This window comes from Myotis yumanensis, unplaced genomic scaffold (genome assembly GCF_028538775.1).
Source record: "Myotis yumanensis isolate MYYU_CA2020_CCGP unplaced genomic scaffold, mMyoYum1.0.hap1 SCAF_5, whole genome shotgun sequence".
NCBI classification, from domain to species: domain Eukaryota; kingdom Metazoa; phylum Chordata; class Mammalia; order Chiroptera; family Vespertilionidae; genus Myotis; species Myotis yumanensis.
Genome location: NW_027223756.1, coordinates 90,040,563 through 90,060,033, shown reverse-complemented (window position 1 = coordinate 90,060,033; position 19,471 = coordinate 90,040,563). Strand labels below are relative to the sequence as shown.

Below are 19,471 nucleotides of genomic sequence, written 5' to 3'. Positions count from 1 at the left end.
ACTTGACAAAAATGTGACCACAGCTACTCCTAGAAACCCACCCATTTTCCTGAGGAGCCCAAGATTCACTCATTCCGTTTTCTCCGCAACTTTAGTATAAAATGGAACGACTGCGAATAGTGAGGGTCGACCATTGTAGCCATAGCTCAGCGGAGGGAAAAGGATGCACAGACAGCTTTCTGGTGGCGAGCAGGCTCTGGGTCTAAGCCCAGCTGTGATCTGAGCTGTCCACTGCCTCAGTGTCACCATCTGTAAAATGGGGACAGCACAGGGGCTTCCCACCGGCTGTGACGGGATTAAATGAGACACCTGTCTAAGGCGTTGCGAAGTGGTCCCCGAGATACATGGCAGCTGTTACTATGACATTATGTGCGCAAGGACAGAGGAGCAGGACTGGGTCTTCCTCGTGACCTAGACTCCTGGGCCTCAGTTTCCATCTGCGGAACAGGAGGAGCAGCGGGGCCACCTCCCCGGGATTTTCCCCGCTTGCGGGGTCACGGCTGTCCGGCTGGCACACGGTGAAGACCACGAGCCGCGCTCAGGGCCAGGATCAGGACTCCAGGCGGCATAGTGTTTATTGCCCAGAGGACAGCCTGTGGCCTCCGGGCACCAGAGAGTCTTGACACAAATGACGTGAAGGCACCGGTTTCCATCGAGCCCACCTCTGCCCTACGGGGCCCGGGGCAGGAGACCCCATCCAGCAGCCAGGTCCACCCCCATCGGGCTAGCGCTCCCCATGGGGCTGAGGGTCCAGAATGGCCTGTGCTGCCAAGGTCCCCAACATGAGCTGGGTGGGGCAGCTGCCAGTCCTGGGGGTGTGGGGCAGGGGCCTCTTCCCTGGGGCAGGAAGGGGCTATGACACGCTGGGGGGCAGGCGTGCAGCTGCTGTTTTCTCCACCACGAAGCCGTAGTTGTACTGAGCGGGGAGGAAGAGCACAGAGTGAGGGAGGGGCCGTGGAGGGTGCTGTGAGGCATGGGAGGCAGGGGGAGAGCCACTGAGGGACTAAGTGATCTCCAGCCCTGGAGAGGTGGGGTGCAGCTGGGGGAGACAGGTGGCCTGCCTGGGGGAGGGTCCCAGCACCCCCTGCCTTTCCTCCCCGCCCCAGCACCTACCTCCTCCTCAATGTCTGCCAGCGACTTGATGGTCAGATCAGCAAAGGCAGAGAAGGCCTGGTGGGCAGGGGCGGGTCAGTCTTGGACCCAGACCCCTACCTGGAACCCCATCCCCTCATCTTTGAGCCTCTCTCAATATCTGCCTGGACATCCCCTCCCTCTTCCTGCCACAGCCTCTGGCCACCAGCATCCAGCTGCCCTCGGGACTCCCCCATTCCAGACTGGTGCCCGCCAGCCCCACTGCTTGGTCTCCAGTCTCCCCCGACCCAGAAACTTGGGCCTCAGTGCTGGGGGCCGGGGGCCTGGATGATGGTCCCCGTGTCCCTGTCTAGAAAGGCGATGGGCAGGGACAGACCCAAGTTCCCCCAGGGCAGACTCACCAGAGGGCCGCAGCTCTTGCCTTCGAATCGGGGGTGCAGCGTGAAGGGAACCCCGTCCATGGCTGAGGAAAGCACGGGGTGGGGAGTAAGGAACTGAGAGGCAGGGGGCTTGGGGCTGGCTGCTGCCCACCCCAGAGCCCACCCGGCACGCTCCCTTCCCCCTGACCAGTTTTATTTTTAATCCTCACCAGAGGATATGTTTACTGATTTTAGAGAGAGGAAGGGAGGGAAAGAGAGAGAGGAACATTAATGTGAGAGAAATATCCACCAGTTGCCTTCTGTACACACCCCAACTGGGCATGGAAGCCGCAACCTAGGTATGTGCCCAACTGGGAATTGAACCCAAAACCTTTTGTTGTAAGGGAGGACGCGCCAACCAACTGAACCACGCGGGCCAGGGCAGCGCCCCTGCCAGTCTTTACGGAATGGGGTGGGGCCAGGCCTGGTTCCAGCCGTGGCCACGCCCTTCTGGGCTGTCTAAACCTTTGGCCAGTCGCACCCAGCCTCAACCCCAATCCCTGTTGCCCGCTCTGCACTCACCTGAGATGCCATAGAGGTTGGAGGCCTCGTAGATGGAGTCACTCCTCCGCAGGGTGGAGGCCCTGGAACCCAGTCTCGACAATGTCCCCTCTGGGAAGCCGCCCTTGCTGGTGGTGATGGGACAGCCCCGGTCAGACCTGACGACCCCCCGACCCCCATTCCCGCCCCCACCCCCGAGCCCAAGGACTCACCTGGGCTGGCTGGGTTGGTCCAAGGACAGGCCCTGCATGTCCCGGCTGAGAGCTCGGGGCTTGGGCACTGGCCGAGGGGCCTTTGCCTTCTTGCACCAGATGGCAAAGCCACCCATGTCCCTGGATGGGGAGGGAGGGAGAGGGGCGTTCTGACCCAAGGCAGAGCCAGGGCTGAGAACAGCGGCCAGGAGGAGAAAGGAGGAACCCAGATCTCTGGGTGACCCCTGCTTTTTGGGGAATTTTCCTTTCAGTATCTCAGCCCACATCTTAAGCAACTGCTGGGGCTGACCACTGTCCTGTGGACTTCAGACACACCAACCCGTTTATCCCTCATGACGACCCCACAACTGTCCCTTGTTAAATGTGGAAACTGAGGCACAGAGAGGTGGCAGAAGGGATGGAGGCCTCAGGGGAGTCTCTGAGGATCAGGGCGTACACATGGGAGTTGGGGGGCAAGGAAGGAGGCCAAAAGCTGGGGGGAAGCCCGAACTTTCCCCCTCACCCTCTTCTTTCCCCAGGTGTGCTGTCTCTGCTTTTCCCTCTCCTAAGTTCCAAGGGCCCTTCTACTACTTCTGTAACTTTCTAAATAAACTTTCTCTTATAGTTTGAAGGGGGGGAATGCCCTACCCTATTCGAAGGTATCCAGGCACCGTCTTGGTCTTCCCGCTCAGCCGGATATCAAACACAGCTGTGTCCGCAGCTCCCAGGGGCACCAACTTCATACACATGCGCTTCTTCTTAGACACAGAGGCCTCTGGGAGGGTGGGGGAGTGAGAAGAGGGAAAAGCAGGGAAGGGACCCAAAGATGGCTCCAAGACAACAGTCGCCAAGGCACTGTTTAAGGCAGTCACCAGACGGTGTTAATCTCTCTGGTTAAACCGTGAATGATGGAGCCACAGGAGAGAACCCCATGCAGCCCCTAGGAGCTTTGGGGCAGGCTCCTCTCTGGTGACAGGCAGGAGCATTCACAGGGTGGCCATGTGCACCACTGTGAGGATGGGTAGCTATGGAATCAGACAGAACTGAGTGCCCATGAGGCAAATCCCACCCAACAAATGTTTCCCTAAAAATGGTTTTTCCATTTTTAAAGGGGGTGGGGAGTGTGAGAGAGTATGCAGCAGACATCACCTGGCTTGCAAAGCCTAAAATATTTACTATGTGGCCCTTTACAGAAAGTTTGCGAACTCCAGTATCAATAGGTATATGCCAGCGGTTCTCAACCTGTGGGTCGCGACCCCTTTGGCGGTCGAACGACCCTTTCACAGGGGTCCCCTGAGACCATCCTGCATAAAAGATATTTACATCACGATTCATAACAGTAACAACATTACAGTTATGAAGTAGCAGCGAAAATAATTTTATGGTTGGGTCACAACATGAGGAACTGTATTTAACGGGTCAGAAGGTTGAGAACCACTGGTATACCCTAAAAATCAAATAGGAATGGCAAGACACGGTGGGAGGCGGGGAAAGCCAGATGGTTAGAAAGCAGGGCCGTCAGGGCCAGAAGCGGAGGGGTGCGGAGGGGGAAGTATCAGCTAACCCGGAGAGGGGTCGGAGTGTGCAAAAGCCTGGAAATGAAAGAAGAGAACTGCGCCTGGTTGGTGTGGCTCAGTGGTTGAGCATGGATCCCCGGGTCAGGGCAATGCCCCGGTTGCACACTCGATCCCCAGTAGGGGGCGTGCAGGAGGCAGCCCATGGACGATCCTTTCTCATCATTGATGTTTCCATCCCTCTCTCCCTCTCTAAAATCAATTTTTAAAAATATTTAAAAAAAAGAACTGCGCGCCCTAACCGGTTTGGCTCAGTGGATAGAGCGTCGGCCTGCGGACTGGAGGGTCCCAGGTTCGATTCTGGTCAAGGGCATGCACCTTGGTTGCGGGCACATCCCCAGTAGGGAGTGTGCAAGAGGCAGCTGATGGATGTTTTTCTCTCATCGATGTTTCTAACTCTCTATCCTTCTCCCCTCCTCTCTGTAAAAAAAATAAATAAATAAAAAAGAACTGGGCGTGGTTCAGCTTGGCTGCGGTGTAGGAGCTGTGGTAGTAACAATTACAAAACAGGTCTCTGTTGTTACTCCAGGAGCGACTGTGCCAATTGCACATTTTTACGCAGGTAGGGCCCGCCACCCGCCCGGGAACAGCTCCGAGTCCTCGGCCAACCCTTCAGCAGCCAGTGCGTCAGGGGGTTGCCGAGGCTCAGAAATCGCGCCTGTCACCCTCCATCCCTCTCCCCGGTCCCCCCTGCAGGGACGCGGACGCACCCCCCACCCCCAGCCTCCGACGCGAGCCTCACTGGAGTCCAGGGGGTCGCAGACCGGGGAGAAGCCCGGCGGGAGGGGGCTCTTGTCCACCAGGACTTGGATATCGGCCACCACGTTCTCCTGCGGATTCTGGGGGTCGAGTGGGGAGAACACAGCGAGTCACGGAGCAGCGGGGACGGCGCGCCTGGCGCAGGGCCCCGCGAATGTACCCGGGGAGTGGGCGGACCCCGGGGTTCCTGGAGGTGGGCGCCTCTTACCTCCAGACCGCCCAGGGTACTGAGGCACAGGAAGTAGCCAGATTTCTGCGCGAAACTCTTGCCGAAGTTGGCGGGCGCCCCCTCCACGGTGCAGGAGATCTACGGCGGGACGTGGGTCAGCCCTAGGCGCCTGTCCAGCCGCAGCCTCCGGTGCCCCCGTTCAACCCCTGCCCCCCGATGCCGCTCACCGCGCTGAATCCCCGCGGCGGGGGCGCCGAGGCCGACGACCAGGCTAGGCCAGCCAGAGGCACCGCGTCAGGCCCCGGATCCATCCTTCAAGCCAAAGGTGGTGGACCGCCTCGGATTTCGGAGCCGCCGCCAGGCCAGAGTTCGGGAAGGGGTCAGAACTACAATTCCCAGACGGCCCTGCGCTGGCGGGGCCGTAAAGCGCCGTTTGCGCGTGCTCAGAAAGCCGCAGGCCAATCGCAAGGGGACGCGGAGCCACGGCCCCCAGGCGTCGTCCAGGTGCGCCCGTGAGCAAAGACGTTTGCGGAAAACCGTCTTCTCCTTCCTTCTCACGCCCAGCAACTTCCGCTGGAAGTGTCCCGGCTCAGCGCCAGAAGACTCACTCGCTGCAAGCCGGAACTACGTTCCCCAGAAGGCCTTGCGTTATCAGCAGTTGCAGCGATTAGGTTTCAGTTTCCCGGGAAATTTAAGGGAAAAATAGGAAAACCCACAAATCTAGTTCTGGGAAATCATATCAAAGGAAACTTTCATGGGTTATGCAGCAATTCGTTTAATGAACAACCATAAGCCATGAAAACTTGGTATAATTTGAGGACTTGTTCACAGATACAATGAATTGTTTAAAATGAGATTTAAACGTATTTAATATGGAAACATGTTTTTACACCCTTCAGAGGCGGACTATGGAAAATTAGGGACATAATGTAACCTACTCTTCTATATTTACAGTATCATGGGTTGGCCCACTACCTGTTTTTGTATGATCTGTGTGAGATAAGAATGTGTGTTTTTTAAGCACAGAAGTTTGTTTTTTTGTTTTGTTTTAGAGAGAGAGAGAGAGAGAGAGAGAGAGAATGACATCAATTGGTTGTTCCACTTATTTATGCATTCATTAGGTGATTCTTGTATGTGCCCTGACCAGGGAAAAAAACCCATAACCTTGGCATATCGGGATAACACTCCAACTAACTGAGCTACCTGGCCAGGGCATGAATGGCTTTTTATATTTGTAAATGTTGGGGCAAGAAATCAAAAGAAGAAGAATATTTATTAACATGTGAAAATTATATGAAACTCAAAAGTCAATGCCCATAAGAAACATCCTGGGAAAGATGAACCAACAATGAGATACAGGAGTGAACAAACCATGGGTTCCCATAGAAGTACCCCATTAGTCCTGTCAATGAAGAATTTTTTTGTGAGTTTATTTGAGCCAAGCTGTCGACAAATGCTGGGAGGCAACATCTCAAAGGATCGAGATGGTGCTCTGGGGAAATGGCAATTCTGCACCTTGTTTTATACATTACAATCAAAAGAGAAGACAGAAGTGTGTTACATGAAATCCATTGGTGATAGATTAGGGAGGTGGGAGAAAGCAAAGTGGGGGAGACCTCTGGTACTAGATCAAAAGCAAAATAATAGACACACACTTGTTTTACTTAGGTGAGTGCAGGATAGTTAACTGCCAACAATAACAATGAGCGGATCTGTGGTCTCCGCAGAGCAGTGCCTGTGCTTTGAGGGGTCTGGAGAAAAGAAAATTACTTTGACATCCTTTTTTTAAAAAATATATTTTTATTTCAGATAGGGAGAGAGAGGGAAAGAGAGATAGAAACATCAATGGTGAGAGAGAATTATAGATTGGCTGCCTCCTGCACACCCTACACTGGGGATCGAGCCTGAAACCTGGCATGTACCCTGACCTAGAACCGAACCCTGACCTAGAATCGAACCATGACCTCCTGGTTCTTAGGTTGACGCTCAACCACTGAGCCACACCGGCAGGGCTATTTTGACATTCTAATGATATGTTATCATAGATGCAAAAGGATAATAGTCAGGCTCAGTTAAGGTAGAGATTAACTTGTGTCAGGGAAGATACCCGCCTAGGATATGATTACCCACCATAAACTGCTTTTAGTTAAAATTTTAATTTCAGATCATTCTTTGTGATTACTTTCGGCCTCTGAGTTTGCAAGGCTGCAATGCAGGCCTTCCCTGAGCTAGTCAGGTTACCATGTGGCCCCTTTTCATCCACAGTCTCACTGCGTTAGGAAGAAATTTGGTTCCAAACATCAGAAGTTCCCCAGGTGAAATCTGAAACTGGCCCACATACACAGAGGACAAGTAGAGATGGCTGAACGAGGCGGACCACTCCAGTTGTTAATTGGCAGTTTAACAGGCAAGGGAATACACCTGAGGCTTGTCTTTCACGCTGTAGGATGAGTAGATCAACACACCACCTGCCAGAATCTTAAAAGTTTATACAGAGACCTTATCTGGGTTCAGTCACGTGCACCATCCAGCCGGTCTCAACAACACATTACTCTCTCAAGTTTGTGCATTGAAGTGGCTCCTACTTTGAAAAAAAGTGGGCAGGGAGTACAGCCCAAGGCAGGAGGGGAAGGGAGCCTCTGATGACCTTGGCCCACCTCAAAGGTCACCTGGCCATCATGTCCTCTTCTCCAGCATTTCACCCCTTGTGACCGTCTCTTAGCATCTTACTCGTTCCCCATTTTCTGCAGTGTGCCCTGAGTGGTCAGCAAGGGGTTTCACTAGCATGGACATGGCTCATTTAGCAGCTATGTCACTGCACTGGAGGCAGATACCATAGCAACAATATAGGCACATGCAAGAGAAAATACAGATTAAGATAATGAATCAGTTGGTTAGAGCATGGTCCAGATATGCCAAGGTTGGGGGGTTCAGTCCTTGGTCAGGGCACACATAAGAATCAACCAATGAATGCATCAACAAGTGGAACAACAAAAATTTGCTTTCTCTCTCTCTTTCTCTCTCTCTCTCTCTCTCTCTCTCTCTCTCTCTTATTCCCCCCCCTCTAAAACCAATAAATAAAAATTTAAAAAAAGAAAATATAAGGATTCCCCAAATGAGTAGCAACTATTTCTTCCATCAAGGGCCCCATGATCTGCCTGGCCAGGTGTGGCTCAATGGTTAAGCATCAACCTATGAACCAGGAGGTCATGGTTCCATTCCCAGTCAGGGCACATGCCCTAGTTGCAGGCTCAATCCCCAGTAGGGGGCATGCAGGAGGTAGCCGATCAATGATTCTCTCTTATCACTGATGTTTCTCTATCTTTCTCTCTCTCCCTTTCTCTCTGAAATCAATAAAAACATATTTTAAAAATAAAACTAAAATAAAGGTTGCTGGGGGAGCCCTGGCCAGGTAGCTCAGGTGGTTAGTTGTACCTATACATCAAGGTTGCAGGTTTAATCCCTGGTCAGGGCACATACAAGAAGCAACTAATGAATGCATAAGTTAGTGCAAATCAATATTTTTTTCCTCTCTCCCCTATTCTCTCTCTCTCAAATCAATAAAATTTAAAAATATTTTTAAATAAAACTTGCTGGGTGAATGAAGTTAGGGCTCCCACAGGTGCTATAATGTCCTCCAGGCCAATGGAGGGAGCAAAGATGGCAGCCAAATGGTCATACTGTCCCTGGAACCGGACCGAGCTGAGCCAGGTCTGCCCCTGAACCAAAGAGTATCACCCCAACGGGACCACGCTGAGGCGGTCTGCCCGGCACAGTTTGGGATGTGCAGGTTCTTGACTCGAGCAAAAAAAAAATTTCAAGACAGCCCTAGCCAGTTTGGCTCAGTGGATAGAGCGTCGGCCTGCAGACTCAAGGGTCCCAGATTTGATTCCGGTCGGGGGCATGTGCCTTGGTTGCGGGCGCATAACCGGTGGGGAGTGTGCAGGAGGCAGCTGATCGATGTTTCTCTCTCATCGATGTTTCTAACTCTCTGTCCCTCTCCCTTCCTCTCTGTGGAAAATCAATAAAATATATTTAAAAAAAAAATTTCAAGACATGAGTCCAGGTGAAAGTGAGAGTAAGTTTATTAAAACTTAGATCAGGGAGACAGAAGGAGGGCCCTTGGAGAAAGATCAGGGTAAGCCTGGGATGAGCTGCAGCCACCTACTGCTCCCCTGGTAGCAAATCATGTCCGACCTTAACGTTTAGGATAAAGAAATTGACAGCATGCTCCGGAGGAAAGGGGCCAGGGTGCTCAAGGAAGAGCACATACTAATGTCCTTTGTCCTGAGGGTTTTATGTTTTATTTATTTTTTATTTTTGTAAAGACACATTTATTCAGTGTCGAGATCAGACTATTACATTTAGCAATCAATAGCACGGGTGCAAAAGAAAAAATAAAATCTCCATTAAAACCCCTTGTTGGAATGCTTTCCAGTTTCCACAGAACAGAAACTGAAATAACCTGTTACACAATTAGTCACAGACACAGCCCTCCAGGTTTCCTTGCCCGTCCACACGAGTATTGTCTAACACATGACTTCTTGGTAGCAGCCCAGCCCTGCCGCCACTGTGCTTGGCTGAGTTCACACGTCTGCGGTAACCGGTAGCTTCCCTGCCACGTCTCTGGCTCCCTTCTCCTGCTAAGCGTTGTTTCCTGGCAGTAATTAAAACCTTCTGCCCCTGCCATAGCTACAGCTGCTGCTGGAACCGCCACAGCCACCTTGGTTTCGTGGTTTGGCAAAGTATTGACCTCCACCACCACAAGGGCCGCCAAAGTTTCCTCCTTTCATAGGCCCAACCTTTGAAGATTGATGGTTGTGATTGCCCAAATCATTGTAGCTTCCGCCACCTCCAGCATTGCTTCCACCTCCCGGGACCCAGGACCCTTCAGTCCACCGCCAAAGCTGCCTCCACCTCCTCCACCTTCTCCATTGTTATAGCTGTCATAGTGGCCACTCCCGCCATCACCACTGCCCTGCTTTCCATAACCCTGTCCACCACTTCCATAGCCTCTGCTTCCTCCAGAGTGACTAGGAGTGACTAGGGCCGCCTCCTCCATAACCACCATCATTACCAAATCCATTATAGCCACCCCCATCGCCACCACGGCTGCCACCACAGCCACCTCGACCACTGAGGTTTCCTCCGTGACCAAAGTTGTCGTTCCCACCACAACCACCACCACGACCACCTCCCAAGCTTCCAGAACCACGTCGGCTTCTTCGGCTGGAGGAAGCAGGGGCCATCTCTTGCGTAGATGGGGCTTTCCTTCTTCGCAGTGTGGTCATTCACAGGAGGGTATTTCTGAATGACAACCTTGCCTACAGAGTCACGGCCAGCAAAGGGTACAAAAGCAAAGCCTCTCTTTTTGCCACTGACTGCCTCAGTCAGTCATGATTTCAATCACTTCCGTTTTCCCGTACTGTTCAAAATAATCTCTTAGGTGGTGTTCTTCAGTGTCTTCTTTTCAAAAAAAAAAATATTTTTATTGATTTCAGAGAGGAAGGGAGAGAGAGAGAGACATCAATGAGAGAGAGTTAGTGATCGGCTGCCTCCTGCATGCCCCCCACTGGGGACCGAGCCCACGGCCTGGGCATATGCCCTTGACTGGAATCGAACCTGGGACCCTTCAGTCTGCAGGCCAATGTTGTATCCACTGAGCCAAACCAGCTAGGGAGAGTGTCTTCTTTTTTAAAAATATTTTTATTGACTTTAGAGAGGAAGGGAGAGAGAGAGAGAGAGATAGAAACTGCCAGGGTTCTTGTTCCAGCATTAAGAAGGGTTCAGGAATCTGGAGAAGGCTGTGTGTAACTTAAATAAGAGTCCAGAGATGAAGCATAATTTTGAAAGGCATTTGGGGGTCAGAGGGGCTTAACTAAAAGGAACTGGTTTGATCACTCTAACAGGAGGGGGCCAACACAGGGGCTGGGTAGGCTTCCAGAGTTGGACTTTGTAGGGTATCATTGCCTGACCTGTTCTCTGGTGTTGGAAAGATTAAAACCTCATATTCCTGTGTGTTTGTTTTTCAAAATACAATCAAACGTTTATTTAGAAAGTCGCAGCGGTAAAAGAAGTGAGCTAAGAAATGAGCCAGCTGGGCTGTGTGGGCTCAGGAAACAAGTTACAGAAGCAAAAGAAGGGCCCTTGGGACTTAGGAGAAAGAAAGCAAGGATATACCTGCCCAGGGTAAGGAAAGGGGGAAAGGCTCCAGGGACAGGGCGCTGGGAAAAGAGGGCAGGAAGGCGCAGGGGTGCTTGAGAGTGAAAGCTGCAAAACCTCATATTCTTTGTATTTTTAAAAAATCCTCACCTTTTAGAGAGAGTGGAAGGGAGGGAGGGAGGAGAGAGAGTGAAATGTCCATGTGAGAGAACACATCCCTTCATTGCCTCTCACAAGCACCCTGACCTGAGCCAGGGATTGAGCCTGCAACCGAGGTACACGCCCTTAACCAGGAATGGAAACTCAGACCCTTTGGTCTGTGGGCTGATGCTCTAAGCACTGAACCAAACCAGCGAGGGCAAAACCTCCTATTCTTGCCCTGGTGGGGTGGATCAGTTGGTAGGAGCATCATCCTATACACCAAAAGGTTTGATCTATGGTTGGGGTGTATGGGAGACAATGTATTGCTCTCACATCGATGTTTCTCTCTCTCTTCCTCTCTCTTGTATCAAAAAAAAAATCAATGAAAACATATCCTCTGGTAAGAATTAAAAAAAACACACACAACACTTTGCCCAGCTGATGGTGTGGCTCAATAGCTGAGCATCAGGGTATGAACCAGGGGCCATGATGGATTCCCAGTTATAGTACATGCCCCACTTACAGGCTTGGTCCCCAGTTGGGGCGTCCTGGGGGCAGCCAATCCATGTTTCTATCTCGCTATCCCTCTCCCTTACTTTCTCTCTAAAAATCAATAAAATCATATTTACATAAATGAATGAATAAAAAAAATCTATAAAAAGCATATCTTCCTGTGAGGGGATTTTTTAAAAAGGGGGGAGGGGCAGGGGAATCCTGTCCTGGGAAGGTGTGGGTTGCTCCCCGGCTGCCACCACTGCAGGCAAGCAGCTGCTTTGCCCACATATGTAAGTTTCTCCTCTTCAAGCTCTTGTCAATTTGAATACGGCTACATGTCAGTTCTTCAGAACTCATCCATCCCATGAGTGGGCTCACAGTGGATATCTGCATCTCTAACTGGGTGCTGGGGGCAGACTGGAGCATCTTGGTTTGCACTCCTGCAGTGAATGTGGCCCCAATCAGGGCCCTCAAAAATGGGGGTGTAGTTGGCCTGTAGCATTCTCAGATCCCTAGGAATTTGTGCTTCCCCCTCTATAGATCTCTAGGGTCGCACTGTTACCGATTCAAAGTTCATGTACCCGATGCTTCAAAACAGGCCAATATTCAAAACATCAGAGCTTGGAGGAAGAAAAGGTTTACTGCTCAAGAAGGCGCCAGCTGGAGAAGACGCGGGCCTTAAAGCTCCCACGAATCCATCTCACGAGAGCCCAACATTCAGGCTTATTTCGTGTCAAGGGAAGGGAGAACAGGCGAGAGGTGTGTGACACCTGGGCCCCAACAAGGATCCAAGGAAGAGCACAGAACTCTCTGATTCTCTTTGTCCCCCAGTTCTCCAGTGACCTCTGCTCATCGCATTAGGTCTTGAGGCTCCCACAAATCTTTGCCAAAAGTTCAAGCTTTCAGCAGAATTTCTCTAATAATTAGCATACCTAGAGCATGACCTGAAGGCCATGGGAGAAATGCAGGCTAGAAATAAGATAGAATCAGAGAGAGCTTTTCCTTCTGTTACACCACCTGCCCAGGGAGGCCCCTCACTGGGCAAAGCCTCCCTGCAGAATAACATAATCCCACCGAGAAGGGAGTAGAGCCTTAAGCCTCCTGAGCACAGGCAGGCGCTGCCAGAGGGCAGGGTGTGTGGGAACATTGCTCATTTCTCTGCCTCCTGCAGGTCAGAGAAAAGCCATTGCCCCACAGATTTCATAACCGCACGAACCACACCTGCATACTTTCCCTGCCTTTTTCGGGAAGCTGGCTGCTGTATCAACAAGCCAGGCTGCAATCCTAGCTGGTTTGGTGCTGGGGATAGAGCATTGGTCTGTGGACTGAAGGGTCCCAGGTTTGATTCCAGTCAAGGGCACATGCCCATGTTGTGGGCTCGATCCCCAGTAGTGGATGTGCAGGAGGCAGCCAATCAGTGATTCTCATTCACCATTGATGTTTCTATCTCTCTTTCCCTCTCCCTTCCTCTCTGAAATCAATAAAAATATATTTAGAAATGTAAGCTAGGTGGGAGTGTATTATCACAAACATTCCCTGAGTCTGGGCAGCCCTCTTAGCTGGGTTGTTGTTTCTGTGGAGGGGAGCAGAGCGTACCGCCCCAAATATGCCTTTGGAGATACTGACTGTTTCAGCTGTTCCTTTCAAGAAACAAAAGCCTCAGGAAGAGCCCCGCCCTTCTCCCTAACTGCCTGAAAGGATCTAGAAGAGGACTTGCTCCAGGACGGGGAGCTCAGCACAGGCATCTGTAGTTTAATAGGAACTGGGTGGGAAGGTCAGAGAGGACACTAGCAAGGCCCTCTGATCACAGTCCCATTGTTCAAGTGGCCCAGCAAACATCTGTTTTCCAAGTCCATGGAAATTGTCTTCCCCCCTTTCAAGTCCCAAACCACAACTTCCCCTCTCTTTAGCTCTGGATGGCACCTGAGCCTCAAATGCCCAGTCTGGCCTTGATATTCTCATGGCACAATATAAATCTATACTAATAAAAAAGTAATATGCAAATTGGTCACAACACCCTCTCAGTCATGACCAGATATGCTAATTAGTCATGACCAGTATGCAAATTGACCATCACTCCATCACACAAGATGGCCGCCCCTATGTGGCCATAAGATGGCCTGCAGGGGAGGGCAGTTAGGGGCATTCAGGCCTCCAGGGGAGGACAGTAGGGGGCGACCAGACTGGCAGGAAAGTGGTTAGGGGATGATCAGGCTGGCAGGCAGGCGAGTGGTTAGAACCAGAAGTCCTGGATTGTGAGAGGTATGTCCCAGAAAGGAGAGGGTGCAGGCTGGGCTGAGGGAAACCACCTCCAGTGCATGAACTTCGTGCACAGGTCCTCTAGTATGTAATAAATCTCATGTGTAATAAATATGTCATGTTCAATAAAGGTGGCTGTTTGCTCCTGTTACCCTGTCTGGTGTTAATCTGATTTTAGTCTAGCCAAAAGACTTAGAAAGGTGTAAGGAAAATGTGTTTTCCACACCCACACTGTGCTTTGCTTTTCCTGGTATTAAGGGGTCCAATGGCATGGGAACATCATCAACTTCCTCATCAATAATCACAACTGCCGCCTCATAATTTTCATCACATTCCCTGAGATTCTGCCCCTTCCCTGGCAATCAGACTTTGTCACAAGTGCTTGGACCTTAACCCGAGTGAAACCCAGAAGAAAGGTGGCAAAACCGATTTATAGGGGAAACCCAGGAACTTTCTGTTTGCAGGGCCAGGACTAGTGCGAGGTGAGGAAGGCGCTTGCCTTGGGTGCAGAATGTACAGGGGGAGGGGAAGGGGGGGATATGACAATGTTACTCTTTTTTAAAAAAATATATATTTTATTGATTTTTTACAGAGAGGAAGGGAGAGGGATAGAGAGTTAGAAACATCAATGAGAGAGAAACATTGATCAACTGCCTCCTGCACAACCCCTACTGGGGATGTGCCCACAACCAAGGTACATGCTCTTGACTGGAACCGAACCTGGGACCCTTCAGACTGCAGGCCGATGCTCTGTCCACTGAGCTAAACCGGTTAGGGCAACAATGTTACTGTTACCATGACCCCCATTTTACAGCTCCTCCATGGAAACTGAGGCAGAGGGGACATTGCTTGCCCAGAGTCCCACAGGGAGGCTGGGCTGTTCACACAGCCTTAGCCTCTGACCCGCAGTGCTGGTACCGAGTTGGCCCTAAAGTTTGGAGGCTAGCACAGCGCAGTTCAAAGAAGTCCTCTCACCCAGGGCTGTGTCCTTGCACCTGGGCTCCTGGTCTGGGAGAGAGGCTCCTGCTCATGGGATGCACAAGCTCCTTGGTGGCTCTTCAGCACGACCATCCCCATCCTGGTCCTGTGGCTGGCGAGTGGCTTTAAGCCAGTGGTTCTCAATCTTCCTAATGCCGCGACCCTTTAATTCAGTTCCTCATGTTGTGGTGACCCCCAATTTCATTGTTACAAATTGAACATAATTAAAGCATAGTGATTAATCACAAAAACAATATGTATTTTCCAATGGTCTTAGGCGACCCCTGTGAAAGGGTCATTCGACCCCCAAAAGGGTCGTGACCCACAGGTTGAGAACCCCTCCTTCAGGTGGTCAAGGCAGAAGGATATTCCTCCCTTGACACCCTCCATGGCCCCTAGGGTCCCCTCTGAGACAGCAGCAGGGATGCTATGGGAGCTCCTGCTGGGTCACTATGGAGAGTGACACCAAAGCCAGCCTCTTGGGTGAGACGCTGGCCCTGCCCACTCCCAGTCCACCACTCACCTCTCAGCCTCAGTTTCCCCAGCTGGGGACTGGACCAATGATGCTCAGCCTCTCAGGTCACAGTCCACAGGAACAGGAGCCTGGCATGCCCTAGGCTTCCTGTCACTGCAGCTGTCACCTTCAGGAACACAGGAGAAGGGCAGGGACTTCCAATGGGGTGTCCTCTCCCATAGGAGCTCATGGGCCAGCACCCAGCCCAGAAGGGCCAAGCCCATAATTTGGCAGAAACAACACACCTCATTTCTGGAAAAGGAAAGTGAAAGCTAAACTGTCCTCTTCCTGCAGATGCTCCGTTTTGGACCTTTTCATTGGTCAGCATAATCCCATGCTTATAAGGGGGCAGCTCCAGCACGTATAAAGTTCCAGCTCCCTTTCCTCACTCCCTCCCAAGCTTCCCTGCATCCCTCTGAATGGCACCCACTTCTCAGCGCTACTCCTGTGTGCCCACGGATGAGTTCCCAGAGAACCTGGAGGACCGCAAGCTGCCAGTGTGGGTGGGGATCCTGCTGGGCCTCCTGGTGCTAGTGGTGGTAGCTCTGTCTGTGGCAGTAGGCGTTTTGGCTGCCAAGGCCAATAGCCCAGCTTGCAAGGATGGCCTCCGGGCTGAGCAGGAGTGTCGAAACATCACCCACCTCCTAGAGCAGGAGCTGACCCAGGCCCAGGAAGCCTTGCGGGGAACTGAGGCCCAAGCTGCCACTTGCAACCAGACTGTGGTAAGTCACTGCCCCTCCTACAGAGGGCCCTGTGCTTGGGGGACTCCCAGGGTCTGGGTGCTAGGGGACCCCCAGGGTCTAGGTGGAGATGAAGATAGACCTTGAAACTGCCCCTAGGTCCCTGCATGGGCAGCCTGAATTTCCCCACCAAGGTTTTGGGGAGCTCTAAACTCCCTCTGGGGTGCCAGTGTGGGACCCCAGAGCACCCAATAAGGGGCCTCAGTATTCCCAGTAGCATGTGGATGAATCACCAACTCCAGAACATTGGTCTAGGGCAGCTGGGAACTCCCCCTGGGCACAGTCTTAGGGAAGCAGAAATCCCTCTGGGGGTTGGGATGTGCTCCCCATCAGACTCTGATTAAGGCAGGGCCTTTTTTTTTTTTAAATTTATTTTAGAGAGAGAGGAAGGGAGAGAGCAAGAGGAACATTGATTGTTGTTCCACTAATGGATGCATTCATTGGTTGATTCTCAGTATGTGCCCTGACCAGGAATAGATCCCACAACCTTGGCATATTGGGATGATGATCTTACCAACTGAGCTACGTAGCCAAGGCAAGGCAGGGGCTCTTGATACTTCCACTGGATCCCTATGAGGCAGCATTTTAACTGGGGTCTTGATATGGGGGTCCTTGAAACTCCCACTGGACATCTAAATTGGGTTCAGAAATCCCACTGTGTTCTGGGTTTGAGGTGATGTCTAACTCTTCTTGGACAATAGCCCAGAAGATCTGGACATTTCTCCTAGGCTTTGGGCCAAGAGAGCCCCCAAATTCCTAGGGAGGGGGTACTTGAAACTCCTATTTAGTGGATCACATCCTGGGAAGGTAGGAGGCTGTGGCCATACTTCAGGGTGAACTCAGGTTCAGAAAGGGTTAGAAGGAATTCTGAAAGGGGTTTGGGCCTGAGCCATCTGACTCCAGGGCCTGGAGAAGGACTCAGGGCCCAAGAACAGCAGCCAAGCCCACCAGGGACAAGAACCCCAGTTTCCAACACCCTTACTCTTCCCGGGCATCCCAGGAGACCCTGAAGATTTCCCTGAAAGAGGAGAAGGCTGCGGGCCACAAGCAACCGGAGCTGGTGCAGAAGCTTCAAGGTGAGAAAAACACAGGCCCTGGTTGCAGTCAGGGCGTTTGCAGGAGCAGGTCAGGTATTGAAGAGGAGGGAGAGGGAGGGCCTCTGGATTGGGGTCCGGCCAGAGGGACAGGACCAAAGCAAGTGGAAGTAGGAAGGGGCGGGCATGCCACACTTCCAAGGTGCACTGGCTCAATGGTGGGCTAGAAGCAGGATCCCGTCCGGGGGTGGGGCCAGCTGAGGGGCGTGGCTACGGTGCGGACTCACTCTGTCCCTCCTTAGAGGAGATCAAGACATTGAATCAGTCGCTGCGGGACAAGTCCACGGAGCTGGAGAAACTAAGGTCAGGACACCCACCCACCCCCAGCCACGCCCCTTCCTCCTTCCAACCCCAAGACCTAGGATCCCCTTTGGCTCTGAAAATTCCCATTGCCCTGGGGACAGAGTTGGAGCCCCAGGCTGGTCCCTCCAGTCACCCAACTCTGGGTGGCAACCGGCCACTCCCCTGCCCAGTGACCTGGTGGGGAAGGAGAAGAGATTTTGAGGGGCTTCGAGCCCAGCACCAGTGCAGCCAGACCTGGCAGCCTCCTGAGTTTTCCCCATCTCCTCCTCAGAAAAGGCTCCGGGATCGGCCTCAGTCTCTCCGTGGCCGCTGTGCTGATCCTCCTGGGTCTGCTGGTCCGTTGTCCCTGGAAGCGTTCCTGCCGGTGAGGAGGGGGCTGGAGAGGGATGGGAGGAGTTAGGGACAGTCAGGGTCTGGGGTGGTGGCCTGCCTGCGGGGAGGGGGCTGGGGGCTGGAGAGAGAGGAACCTCAGTGAGGAGCTGTGGAGCAGAAACAGAACAGTGGGGACCGGCTATGTTATCCTATTAACCCTGTCTGTTAACCGTGACTGTTCTCTTCTCATTAGGGCCATTCGCACCTGACTGAGAGCTGTTCGCCCAGGGACATGGGGCTTAACCTCAGAATGCAGTCCAGGCTCCTTTTCTGAGAGTTTCCTGTATCTTGGAAAGATGACAACCTGGTCCCACAGATGCTCTCTCCCATTCGGCCGGCAATCTAACCACAACTCCCCCTCCCTTTAGCTCTGGGTGGCACCTGTGCCTCAAATGCCCAGTCTGCCCTGCGGTTTCTCATGGCACAATATAAATCTATACTGATAAAAGGGTAATATGCAAATTGGTCATGACACCCTCACAGTCATGACGGGATATGCTAATTAGTTATAACCAGTATGCAAATTGACCAGCACTCCAACAGACATGATGGCTGCACCCCTGTGGTCAATGGTAACTGGCCCCATGTGGTCACAAGATGGCCTGCAGGGGAGGGCAGTTGGAGGCGACCAGGCCTGCAGGGGAGAGCAATTTGGGGGGGACCAGGCCAGCAGGGGAGGACCTTTGGAGGGGACCTGGCCTACAGGGGAGGGCAGTTGGGGTCGACTGGGCTGGCCGGGGAGGGCAGTAGGAAGCGATTGGGCTGTTAGGGGCAATTGGGCCAGCAGGGGAACAGTTAGGTGTCGATCAGGCGGGCAAGGGAGTGGTTAGAGGTTGATCAGGCTGGCAGGCAGAAGTGATTAGGAGCAATCAGGCAGGCAGGCAGGCTAGCGGTTGGGAGCCAACAGTCCTGGATTGTGAAAGGGATGTCCCAGATTGGAGAGGGTGCGCAGGCTGGGCTGAGGGACACCTCCCTCCCCGCTGAGTGCACAAATTTCGTGCACCAGGCCCCTAGTATGTAATAAAGCTGTCATGTGTAATAAATATGTCATGTGCAACAAAGCTGGCTGTTTGCTCCTGTTAACCTTTCAGGTGTTAATATGATTATTAATCTAGCCAGAAGAATTTAGAACGTTGGAAGGAAAATGTGTTTTCCACCCCCACACTGTGCTTTGCTCTTCCTGGTATTAAGGGGTCCAATGGCATGGGAGCATCATCAAATTCCTCATCAAAGCTCACAACACCCGCCTCTTCACGCTCATCACTTCCCCTGAGATTCTACCCCTTCGCTGCCAAACTGACTTTGTCACAAGTGGTTGGACCTTAACCTGAGAGAAACCCAGAAAAATGGTGGCATAACAGCTTTATAGGGAAAACCCACGAACTTCCTGCTTGCAGGGCCAGGACTAGTGCGAAGTGAGGAAGGCACTTGCCTTGGTTACAACATTTAGGGGGGCACGGAAATGTTACCGCTATCATCACCCCACTTTATAGCTCCATGGAAACTGAGGCAGAGGGGACATTGCTTGCCCAGAGTCCCACAGGGAGGCAGGGCTGTTCACACACAGCCTTGGCCTCTGACCCGCAGTGCTGTTCTCGACTTGGCCCTAAAGTTTGGAGGCTAGCACAGCACAGCTCAAACAAGTCCTCTCACCCAGGGCTGTGTCCTTGCACCTGGGGTCCTGGTCGGGGAGAGGCTCCTGCTCATG

The 19,471-nt window shown here is 52.2% G+C and overlaps 2 protein-coding genes across 2 annotated transcripts; one reads left to right on the top strand and one right to left on the bottom strand.

Annotated features, from left to right (window-relative positions):
* Positions 1 to 557: 557 nt before the first annotated feature.
* MVB12A (multivesicular body subunit 12A) lies at positions 558 to 5,094 on the bottom strand. Its single transcript, XM_070416373.1, has 9 exons — positions 4,933 to 5,094; positions 4,745 to 4,843; positions 4,520 to 4,616; positions 2,852 to 2,978; positions 2,225 to 2,344; positions 2,034 to 2,140; positions 1,494 to 1,555; positions 1,114 to 1,170; positions 558 to 916 (listed from the first exon to the last, which is right to left on the bottom strand). Exons 1-9 carry the CDS (start codon positions 5,014 to 5,016, stop codon positions 854 to 856), a joined length of 816 nt encoding a protein of 271 aa, XP_070272474.1. The 5' UTR covers positions 5,017 to 5,094; the 3' UTR covers positions 558 to 853.
* A 10,531-nt stretch (positions 5,095 to 15,625) lies between these two features.
* LOC139011112 (bone marrow stromal antigen 2-like) lies at positions 15,626 to 18,824 on the top strand. The gene is made up of 5 exons (XM_070416371.1): positions 15,626 to 15,976; positions 16,995 to 17,070; positions 17,331 to 17,391; positions 17,663 to 17,755; positions 17,957 to 18,824. Exons 1-5 carry the CDS (start codon positions 15,674 to 15,676, stop codon positions 17,970 to 17,972), a joined length of 549 nt encoding a protein of 182 aa, XP_070272472.1. The 5' UTR covers positions 15,626 to 15,673; the 3' UTR covers positions 17,973 to 18,824.
* The last annotated feature ends 647 nt before the right edge of the window (positions 18,825 to 19,471 follow it).

Bases quoted from the DNA above. Each gene is read 5' to 3' on its own strand.
- MVB12A (XM_070416373.1), bottom strand. From the start codon at position 5,016: ATGGATCCGGGGCCTGACGCGGTGCCTCTGGCTGGCCTAGCCTGGTCG. The intron at 4,617-4,744 runs GTAAGAGGCGCC...CTCGACCCCCAG, and splicing joins GTACCCTGGGCGGTCTGGAG to AATCCGCAGGAGAACGTGGT. The intron at 2,979-4,519 runs GTGAGGCTCGCG...CCACCCTCCCAG, and splicing joins CTGCGACCCCCTGGACTCCA to AGGCCTCTGTGTCTAAGAAG.
- LOC139011112 (XM_070416371.1), top strand. From the start codon at position 15,674: ATGGCACCCACTTCTCAGCGCTACTCCTGTGTGCCCACGGATGAGTTC. The intron at 15,977-16,994 runs GTAAGTCACTGC...CGGGCATCCCAG, and splicing joins CCACTTGCAACCAGACTGTG to GAGACCCTGAAGATTTCCCT. The intron at 17,071-17,330 runs GTGAGAAAAACA...GTCCCTCCTTAG, and splicing joins GCTGGTGCAGAAGCTTCAAG to AGGAGATCAAGACATTGAAT.